This window comes from Ruditapes philippinarum, unplaced genomic scaffold (genome assembly GCF_026571515.1).
Source record: "Ruditapes philippinarum isolate M1 unplaced genomic scaffold, ASM2657151v2 ctg489_1_1_1_1, whole genome shotgun sequence".
Taxonomy (NCBI): domain Eukaryota; kingdom Metazoa; phylum Mollusca; class Bivalvia; order Venerida; family Veneridae; genus Ruditapes; species Ruditapes philippinarum.
Genome location: NW_026863918.1, coordinates 216,332 through 227,999, shown reverse-complemented (window position 1 = coordinate 227,999; position 11,668 = coordinate 216,332). Strand labels below are relative to the sequence as shown.

Sequence of the window (11,668 nt, the reverse complement as noted above, 5' to 3'; positions counted from 1 at the left end):
ATGACATGTTTTTTGTTATTTCATACCAGTAAAATGTTGATTTCCATTTGTGAAGGAACATATTATAGTATAACTATGAGCTGGTGAAGACTCGTGGAAATTTCTGGCTAATGACTCTTAGATAGGTATATCTATGAGCTTTGAATTTACTGATAAGGACTACCTGTTCACCTATGGGTGGGCAGACCTGGCTCAAACAGATGGCAAGGCTAAACAGGTAATTTAGGGTTAAGATAAAAAATAATCAACAAGAAGACAAGTTTATTTTTTCATCTCTCTTTTTTTTTTTGACTTTCAGATCAATTCATTTTCTAGAACTGCTCTTTGAAAGTAAGTTTCAACAGCTTCAATGAGACTACAGAACAATGTTTGTTACTTTTTATGCTGAAATTGCACAGTAGTATGCGTCTAGGCATTATTCATACTTAAATATTATTCATACTTAAATATATAATTCATTCCATTCTATTTACAATTTAAAATGAGTTTCACTTCCAACTATTTACAGTCAGATAATTTCTATATATATAGACAAGTCCTGCATTTTTTTGTATATATGAAAACATTATTTCATTATTTAGGCAAGTCTGTGAATGGAGAGGGGCCATAACTTGATCTTGTACCATCAGCCCCTTATGAGAATACCTTCATCTCAAACACCTTACAGTCTCATCTTCTATACCCAGGGGGCATGGGGTAACCTCTGTTGTTGTTATTTCCATACTGAAAATAGAAAAAGATATATTCCATGGGAACAGTATATTAACACAAAGAAAGGGGATTTTTAGTGTGTACAATATGCCAGTCCTTTAACCAGTTCCTTAACCCGCTATATTTCTAAAATGGACTTGTCCACTTTGGAACTGTCCATTTTAAATTTAGGGGATATCAAAATAATAATTAGTCAGCAGGATAAAGCCTGGTCAACCTACAGGTTACCATAATGGTTTACAATTTCACTGCCACATTTGTATATTATATAAATAACACATAGGTCAATATCAAAATACAAAATAAGTGAGCTACAGTAGCCTGATCAGAGTGAGACTGCACTGACTACATTTTCAGTCATACTATCCTCAATTACATGTATTGTCATTTGTTGATTATTTTATCTAAATAGCTCATGTGATTGTATAAACAGTCTCGAAGAAGATGAAATCCAATCCATTACATGCAGATATGTTATATCAAAGGTCTCTTTTTTTACAATTTTTTTATAAAATATAAGCCTACTGGTTCCCTATTCAACCCTTATATGTGGAAACAATCAATACATCAACTTTGTGCAATAACTGGTTAACTCCTATTGAAATCTGAATGACTTACCCCTTACTGCACTAAGGTAACAAATATTTCAATATTACATACCCTATTATCTCTGTCTCCTTGCTGGTTCCTGTTTCCACCACCACTACCACCTTGTGATGTAGAGTATGATCCCCCATACTGGGAACCACCACCACCACCACCACCACCTTGGTTGCCAGTACTATATGATCCACTGTAAGATCCACCGTATGTATTTCTATTACCATTCTGTGTCAATACATCAAAAACAAATACATGTAAAATATCTGTCCAGATGACAAAAGCATTTCCAAGATTTTCCTAACAAATAACAACAGCTTTTAGTAAGACAGCCCTCTTGACTATTCTCAATGATTGACAGCAAGGAAAGGGGCATAACTCTGTACAAAAGATAACTAAGAGTTATGTGACCTGTGCCCATCATGTTAGAATAAGATAATCACAGAGAGCAAGTGTGTGAAGTTTCAACCCATTCTCTTCATTGGTTTTTGAGATACCATCTGGCACACAAAAACTTAACCAGTGTGACAGGGACACAGGGATAAGTAATTCAGCTCTTCGAATTCTTTGGACATGAGAGCTAAAAATGTTTAAACAAAAAACTCTTTTTAAAAATTGAAGGTGGATTTGTACAGAAATTTCCTTGGGCCTTTTTTATAAAGTTATTTATCATTTATGCAAAGTAAATTATAAAGCTGGTAGGAATTGTGGCAAAATGTAAACCTATTTTGACTTTCATCTGTTCACTTACTATATACCCATATATGGTTTGAATACCAGGAGACTGTTCAGCAAGATAACTGAGGGTCAATAATTTAAACAAGGTGCCTGAAAAGGTTGGTGCATGGAAATGCAAACATGTGAAGTTTCTGTCTGCCAAGTAGATTATTTTAGATCTTTATTTTTACCAGGACATAAATCATCCCTGGGACACCTTCCAGACAGTTCCGGAAATGAACAGTCCGAAGTTAGGGACTTAATGGCATGTATGTCTCTAGTCCTTAACTTGCCGAATTCTTAATGGAACTGTCCATTATTAATTTGGGGAAAGTGTAGTTTAGAGCAGGTTGGCCATGCTCAATACTGGTGGTAAAGACTAATCAGATTTGCTTTCAGATAAGTTAAAGGCTAGAAATAACTTACCCCATATCCTGAAGCCCCGCCTCCTTGATTGTGTCTACTATAACCTCCGGACTGGGCCTGCGTATTTCTCTGGAAAGAATTCATTGCCCCAGACTGGTTGTTCTGGTAACCATAGCTGCCCTGATTCCTAAAATATATCAAATTCTTTTGAATATATTTTTATTTATATAAAGCTATTATCTAACTAAATACTGTTGGGAATTTTGTTATTTGGGTGAAATTAAGGGTTTATCTAAAGAAAGAAATTTTAATTTGACATTCTTGAATAAAAGATTACGTACCATCATGAATTTGAAAATATCAACTATACCCAGGTAATATCATAATAAACCCAAAGCAACTAATCAGTTTTCATCCTACATTTTGTAATAGCAACTCGCACCTTCTGTCAACAGTTTTTGTCCTACCTGTTTTTAGGACATTTTTGTAATATTTTAAAATTCAAAGCTTTACTACTGTGACTAACTCCATAAGATTTAAATCTACTTTTATCTTTCTTTAGATGAAACATAAAAGTTCAGTAACTCTAGGTCTTCTTCTTCAAAACGAATGCAATTTGTATTGAATTTCATATATTTTCATTTCTTATTAACTTCACCCAAAAAAGTAATGCAATTTTATCCCGAAAATGCCCAGAAGAAATGTTTAACCAAGCTTATTTCCCGGTCCGGATGTTGAATGTCATATTTCATGGTGCCTTGCTCCGAGGTCACTCCAGGTGATCGAGCGACCCTCTTTTAAAACCGACCAATCATCCAATTACCGGCCCCTATAGCACCTTATTTACAATTACTTGCATTGTTCTGTTGTACCGCTAACAAATACAACAATTATCATGTTATTTTCACGTGAAATGTTATATTCTGCTAGCCTGAATACAAAACGGTAGCGATCTTAAAACGATGAATATTTCGCGAGATCATTATCCCACCCATAATTTCCAGCTGATGTCTTAATGTGAAAATTTGAGGCTATTTATGAGAACATACAATACGACAATTCTATTCCTTTCAGCTAATATTGCAAAGTCCTTATTATTCTATTAGTTTCACAGTTTTACGTTCAAAACCTGCACTCCTGAATTTTTTTTTACGATTTCCGATACCAACATGCATGAAATACTATGAAGAGGTGACAAATTTAAGTTCATACTTCAGTATTAAATCAAAATGATGATAATTATAACTGTAAAATGATAGTTCTTATTTGTATTCATATATGATATTAAAATTTACTCAAATCATTTTTTTTTTGGTTTTCTTTTTTTTTTAACTTAAAAGAAATAGCATAAAACAAATATAATGTATCTCTTCTTTACTGTATACCTAAGTTCCAGAAAGAAACAAAACAAATAACATGATGACAACCCCCCCCCCCCAAAAAAAAAATAAAAAAATAAATAAAATAAAATGAAATAAAATTATTTAAAAAACATCTGAACTTTTCAATGAATGGAACTATGTTGTTTTTGCACAAACAAAAGGCTGTGAGTGCATTACACAGGTAGTCAAATTTGTGCCCACCTCTGAATATCAACCACACAAAACCAACCTCTCTTAAATGACCATTTCATCTATCATTTTTCATTTTAATAATTAGTAAAAACTATCTGTTTTGAAGGACCAACTGCTGAAAAAGACCAGTAGAGTCCTTATAAACAGGTTTGAATGTACATGCATCTATTATGTGCAAAATGTGGATGTTAATTAATTTTATTGAAGATCAAGAAAGAGTTATACCAGTGTGCAGTAACATTTCTTTATTGAAATCAACACAGTCAAAATGTAAAGTTTGTGAAAGCTATCAAAGCATCATATATTATAATATGCCTGTTTGTAGTAAAATCAAAGCAGAAAAAGCACCATTAATAATAATACAGGGTTCGTACAGACATCCGATGCCCAAATTCAAGCACTTTTTAAACACGTTTTTCCCATTTTTTCAAGCACAATTCTGTTGCACATATATCATTTGTAACCAATGTTAAAGTAACTTTAAAACAGTCTTAAAACAATGGAAACATTATTCTTAACTGCTAAATAACATACATTGTTCACTATTTAATATTTTAATATGATGTATAGAATAACTAAAATATTCTAGTATGACCAGCAAATTTCATTATGATCATTGTTCATCTACTTTCATTACATACATACCGTACATAGTGTAACAAGTATCAGTAATACGACTAGCAACCATAATTATTATGGTTGTGTATACCCTCATTATATACATGTGTAGCATTTTCTGTTTGAGTTTTACATCACACCGACACACTATAGGTCATATGGTGACGTTCCAGCTTTACTGGTGGAGGAAGACCTTGGGTGCCCTTCGGTGCATTATTTCAGGAACGAACGAGCACCCGAGTAGAACCAATAACTTTCTGGAAGCTAGCTGGATAGCTTCCTAACATGAAAGAATCCAAGTACCTGTCGGGGTTCGAACCCACAGAGGTGAGGGGCAAGTAGTTTGAAGTCAACAACCTTAACCACTCGGCCATGGACGCCTCTGTAGCATTTTTTGATAGCTATTTTATGGTTTTAAAGAACAACAAGGGGCGCAACTACAATATAATGTACCCCAACTAGTTTGAATTAACTGCAATTCATCTTCTTACTCTTACCTTAAGTAAATATTTCATTGACTTTGGTACTAAATATGGTCCTTTTTGTCATTTTTTTCTGACACTATGTCATTCAATCATTTTAAAGCATATTTGCTGCAAATATGAGCACTTTTCAAAAGAGTAATCAAATTCAAGGACTTTTAAGCACTTTTTGTTATCAGTTCTAGCACTTAAAAAAGGGACCCAAATTTAAGTCTGTACAAACCCTGTAATAAAAGGGGAATAACCTGTTAAAAACATTGAGTGTGTTCTACATGATCCATGATAGACTCAAGTAAGAAATAATTAAATAAGAAAAGGCTTTCCATAGTTTTACAAAAAAACAAATGCATTCAAACAAAGTAATATCTATCCCTTTTAAAATTTTGTGAGCACATGCCCTGCCTTGAAAATGGCATAATCCATTGTCATTTTAAGGGATTTCATAATATAGTTTGGTCTCACAGTATTGATATGCATGCTTCCCGGGAACCATGTTGCTGGCACAGGCATGCTGGGAACCATTTTGGTGGCACAGGCATGTCATTTATAATAACTAGCATGGATTCAAACAGGCATATTACTATTCAGTGTTAAGTAAACTTTGTAAACTTGAAATAAAGTAACAAGAAGTAACAGATTTTACATGGCTGGGTATACTTGAGGTAACGCTGGTGGTATCCAACCTCTGAAACATAACAATTCTTACATCACATGTTAATCTACTGCATTAGAAATATGATAATGAAAAATTAGGTAAATGTAATAAAATTATTTATTACATTCTTATAAATGAAATATTGAGAAATATTGATGAAATAAAATGCGTTTTTTATTTTCCGTATTTTCACTGTAAAAATTTATTTTTCACTACAGTGAAACATATTTTCTGTATTTTCACTGGTGTCTTGCCGGACTACTTTCTTCTAAATTCAGCTAATAAACAAAATTAAAAGGGAATTCTTCCTATTCATGAAAATTCAAGTTTTTTTCTATAAATACAGGATTTTTTTCATCTTGTGGTATGAAAATTATCATATTTCACTCGTGGCTACTGCCACTCGTGAAATATTTATTTTCATATTACTCGATGAAAATAAATCTTCTATTTAAAGAAGAAACTTGAATATCCTCTATATCCATTTTCATGTATCTTATCCTTTAATGGGGTAGATATTAAATAAAGACTTTATTATTGTCATTATCTACCTGCAAGTAGAAAGTTCAGAGTATTCAACCAGTAAGTTGTAAATTATCTAATACTAAATTATTTTGTACTCGTATAAAACCGTTTTGTTCTAAGAGATTTTTTTATTGGGTTTGGCAAAAAGATGTGGCAGTGTTTGGGGGTGGGGGAGGCAGGGGGATGGGATGTTGGTGGTTTGACTAGTGATTACCAACTTCTCTATATGAATCAATAATTGTGATATCTGTAGAGCATAAATAATTTCACATATACGGCTGCAAGTGTATGCAGGGAAGCCTAGTTATAGTGGAACAGACATTGCCTGTACTCAGATGATCATCTAATAAAAAAACACCACTACAATCTGTGCAGCTTACAGAAAAAACAACACATATTGCTTCCTACATATGCTAGATTTCATGAACACATGCAGTACATTTCTTTGTTCATATGTTTATTGTCCCATGTCTTTTTTAATGATTTTTTTTTTGGTTTTACATGGCACAAACCTAGTAGATGCCACATGGCACAAACCTTGTAGATTCCATATGGCAACTTTCCAGCTTTACTGGTGAAAGAAGACCACAGGTGCCCCTCAATGTGTTATTTCAGGTACAAAAGGGCACCTGGTTAGAACCACTGATGTTCCGCATCCTAGCTGGATAGCTTCCTCAAATGACAGAAAAAAAAATTATACTAGTATGCAAGAATCCAAAATCTGAACCAAAAGCAGTGAGGGGAAAGTGGTTTAAAAAATCAAAACCATTAAAAAATCCGCCACAGACACCCGTAAACTGTAAACTTGAATATTTACTTCCCCTTTTGTAACATTAATTAAGACTTACCCCCCTTGTCTGGCACCATATCCGCCACTGTAACCTCCCCTGTTATAGCCTCCAACACCACCTGAAATATAGACAAAAACATTGTAATGAAAACATCTTCCTTTAACAGTAACTTTCTTAATGTAGAAAAAAAACAACTAAAGCAAATAAGTGAATGTAATAAACATTTCTTCATGTATCAATTAATTAACTGATTAAATGTAATTAGTTAATTAATTAATTAGTTAATTAATTATCTAAATAATTAAGCATAAAGTATTTAAAGGCTATAGCTTATCTATAGTATTTTAAAATAATAATAAGCTTTTTTGCCCTCTATATGTTGGAACAATTTTGTTTCAATAAAAGGGTTTTAAGTTAAACTAAATCGGTAACATTTAGACCCATTGTTTTCATTTTGGGAACGCAGTGCAACCAATTTTCACTCCACCATGAAAATTTCAGGCTTTATGTATCAAAGAACAAATTAATTTTTAGTAATTCTAAATTTACAATACATATTTTGATCTTTATTAAACTCAAAGATCAAATTATATTTTAATTTTCCTAAACTTAAAATACATACATGTATTTTGATCTTTATTTAAGTCAACTTGTCAGATACTTAACAATTAAACCATACAATAACTACCCACGTAAATTTAGAGGAGCCCCTTTTTAATCTACAATAATTAGATATTTCAGAAGTTTAGGAGCTTGAATTGTTTAAAAAACTATTTAAAATCATTAATGAAACTATCAACAAATTGTTCAATCACACATTTTTTATCTTAATAAATTCTCTTTATTTGACAAGTTGACATAAAAGATACTATACACAGATGATAAATCTATGTTTTAACAGCAAGTGCACATGTCTTTTAAAATTGCACATTTATTCTTTGTTCTGAAACTTAAAACAAAATCAACACAAGCAGCTTGCCAATGATAACATAAAACAAATTTAAATTTCTCTAGCATACGTCCAACGTACAGCAAATTATAGAGACTTTGATATTTTGAAACTTCGAGCTCAACTGAACACCTTTATCAATTACATATCACTTGATGTGGATTAGGAGTCCATTAGCTCACAATTAGCTGCGAGCCTGGCGTTAGAATGACACACTTCAAGTACGGGATTAACACACGGTCATTGTGTAATCTATCATAGTGTAGTAGTTTTGTTTGTCGATACAAATTCCATACAACGTTGGTCAAGCAAGTCATTAAAGCGACAGCATTGATCGGGACTTGAGCTCGTAACAAAGACCGATGATATCATGCCATTATACTGTTGTACTTCAAGTACAAGCCCAACTCGTAGCAATTAGTATGTGTAATATTACAGCCGCACAAAACCTATAACAAAACCAAAAACACTTTAACCCATACTCTTCTGAATTTGTGTAAAGGACTTTTATGTCATATCTGTCCATTGTTATTCAAGGTATTTAAACATAAAAAATAACACAATAAAAGAGGCAGAAGTCTTAGTCTTGTTAAACTGCATTGATGTTTATGATTACATGAATATATAACACAAACAATCCATAACGTCATTTACTATTTTTTATAAATGGACATATTTTGATTCTTAAAATTATCCGTTTCTATTGGCCTTAAAATAGAAAAAAAATCTTCTGAAATTTGCTTATTGTTACTTATTCATATTTATATTTATCTTTAACATTTTAATAATAATTCACTTTCTTATTTTTAATGTCAAATACAATGTTGACTTCTTTTGACGCCATTTGTCATTAAGTGACGTTAAGGGTTGTTTTATACATGTGGTATATGTATTTTTGTTTCCAGCAATGAAAAGCATAATCCTCTCTGTTTATTTTTTTGTTTTTGTTTGAATGACCATACATAATTACCTTCAAATTGAACTAGTTTTATTTTTCACAGAACATTATGAAAAAGTTATTTTTCTTAAAAAATATCTGATTAACAGAAAAAAAAGTACATTTTAACAAATAATAAATAACCATTAATACTCTTTTTGGCCTTTAACAAACCTAAAATCATCTAGCTCAAATTCGCAACTCAAGAAATGTCATAATGAAGACGAAGTACAAGTCGTATTTGTCAAAAATGAGGATAGTAGAAAGTATTGAAAATTGAAACACGTGATTAAATCAGTGGCCTGCTTAAGATGGTGTAAAGGCATCATGGGAAATCGCTCATTAACCAATCATTACAGTGTAATTTGCTGCGACATCAATTCATTAAAGCAGATGTACGGCCCGCCACGTTATTATTCGCAGGCCATGATTATAAGGCCGCTACTGCCAGGCAAACAAAACACCAATTTTCCCCATCAACTCTCTCAATGACAAATACACAAAAAAGAACAAATCTGTTTGGACGGCAAATTAAACATGTCTTAATTCTCCGAAGAATAAGAAAATTAAAGAGGCTTAACTTGACATGGCCTACAGTGCTGCATTAAAGCAGGAAGGATTGGGATACTTTTTGTTTTTCTTAAAACATTTTCTTAAAATGTGTTAAGCACCAAAATGAAAAAAAAAAAAAAAAAAAATAAATAAAAGTTTAAAAATTTCCCCTCATCATTATCAAAGCAAATAAGAATTTGAAAATATAGTAAAGTACAGTAGATTTAAAGGTACTCCACTTACGTTAAAAGCCCTAAAACATAAAATCTGAAATTCTTCAATAGATTAGCTGGGGCCCTAAAACAATTATTCTGAAATATGAATAATCTGAAATTTTGCATACCACTTATAAGTTCAGACCTACGTAAAATGGTACTGAAATCTAGAAAAAAAAGTATTTCCAGTTCCATCATGCCAAAAAAAAAAAAAAATCTCAGCGGAATTCCTTTAACATATATCTTGAAAATGGACCCTGTGAAAGAAAGAACGACAAAAGCAGAAAAGTATTTTGGCACATGGTAATTGGTTATTTGACCAGAGTAATTCAGGCGACAAAAGAAACAAGGAGTTTGATATTTGAAGATTGACAAGTATTGAAAGTCTCAAGATGGCCTTAGAATATTGCATACATCGCGTACAAGTACTCACTACAAATTCAATTACTGGTTCCCACACACTGATTGGCCGGTTCCATGATTGACAATAATTGAGGGTGAATGTGTGTCGAATACAAGAAAGAAACATTTCCAACTTTTCTATACTCGCAACACAAATCACGTTAACTCGAAAAATTGAAAATTAGTCCCATGTTTTTCATTATGTCTTTATCAGAGTGAAACTGACAAATCTGCTTAAAAAGAACGCAAATGTGAAAAAAAAATTGGAAATACAGAATATATATAGAATTTTACTTGTTTTAAACAACAAAAAAGATATGGACAAAAAATATATGCTTATTCTGCTTCAACCATCTTTGCTAAATTTATAACATTTTTTTAAAAAGTGAACAATTTGCGCATAATTTACCCAAACCTCCTTTTCGTATTTGATAACATTTTTCTATGGAATTTAATCATGCAGTAATGATACTGACACAATCTCATTTCTGTTAAAGTTGCATACCTCCAGGTGAGCTAAATTTTTTCAAGAAAATCAAACTTGAGAAAAATGTATTAAGATTTTAAGGAAAGTAAAAACATACAAAATTCAAGAAATAATTTACATGTTATGTGTGATTAATGACTGAATTTGCAGCATTTGTCAACAAATTTTTTACTGCGCGACTAACCCGGTAAGGGCTATTTTTGCGTATTTTCACATCTTTTTGGCAATTTACTTGGATTGTAAATTTTAATAAATCTAATTGTTCCTTCACAATATTTTACTATTAAATACATTTTCAAATTTTTCATGAAAATGTGTTGTCCTTCCTGGAGGCATACTGCTTTAATTTGGAAGAACAATATAGCCTCAGTTATATAAACATTCTCTACATTATGTATGACAGATTTCAAAATAGATCATTTAAGTTTCCATTTTATTCTATAACTAAACATAAAGCTTCTTATGCCAAAACAACTTTTTTTCTTCGTTACATGATATAAGATTGGTATGCAGCATTTGCAATATTCAATGAAAAATTGCCTTAAAATCAAATAATAAAAAAGAGAGAATATCTTCTCATGTCAAAGTACAACATTATAATCTCTGTCAAGCATAAATGACAATGGTTTTTTAAATCTAAAGAGATGTTGTATTTCAAAGGAATGTGTCAAAGAATCTTCTTCCCTCCAATTACCAAAGATCAGGAGAAGAGTGCCTATTTCTTGCCTAACAGCATTTACAAATTTTTGTTCACAACGTATAAGCTGTGGCAGAGAGGTATTGACTTGTCCACGTACCTCAAGGGCGGAACACGGAATAAAGGAGAGAAAGGAATCTCTGACAATCATCTGAATTTATGACTTAACGTCAACCATCATTTCCAGGCACTTGACAAATAAAAGCTCCGTCAAATAGGATAATCATAGGATTTTGTCAGTCAGAAATTGCTGAGAGAAAACATCGCGTTAAACTTTCCGTCGGTCTTTATTAAGAAGAAGAGTGACATATTAGCTGAGGTTGGTTCATTAAGCAGAGCTCTCCAGTCAAAACCAACATTCATCGTGTCGTATTCAATATGGCCGAGAGG

The 11,668-nt window shown here is 32.2% G+C and overlaps 1 protein-coding gene across 3 annotated transcripts in view; it reads right to left on the bottom strand.

The window, feature by feature from the left end:
• Nucleotides 1-246: 246 nt before the first annotated feature.
• LOC132723837 (5'-3' exoribonuclease 2-like) overlaps nt 247-11,668 on the bottom strand; it is a 92,091-nt gene continuing 80,669 nt past the window's right edge. For 2 of the 3 annotated variants that reach the window (XM_060708632.1, XM_060708633.1), the window contains 5 exons: nt 7,097-7,157; nt 5,712-5,753; nt 2,455-2,581; nt 1,372-1,539; nt 247-723 (listed from right to left, as the gene is read on the bottom strand). In XM_060708632.1, coding sequence (XP_060564615.1) covers nt 670-723; nt 1,372-1,539; nt 2,455-2,581; nt 5,712-5,753; nt 7,097-7,157 — 452 coding nt within the window. In that variant the 3' untranslated portion in view covers nt 247-669. The remainder of the gene's footprint in view (nt 724-1,371; nt 1,540-2,454; nt 2,582-5,711; nt 5,754-7,096; nt 7,158-11,668) is intronic. The other variant, XM_060708634.1, reaches the window with a different exon arrangement.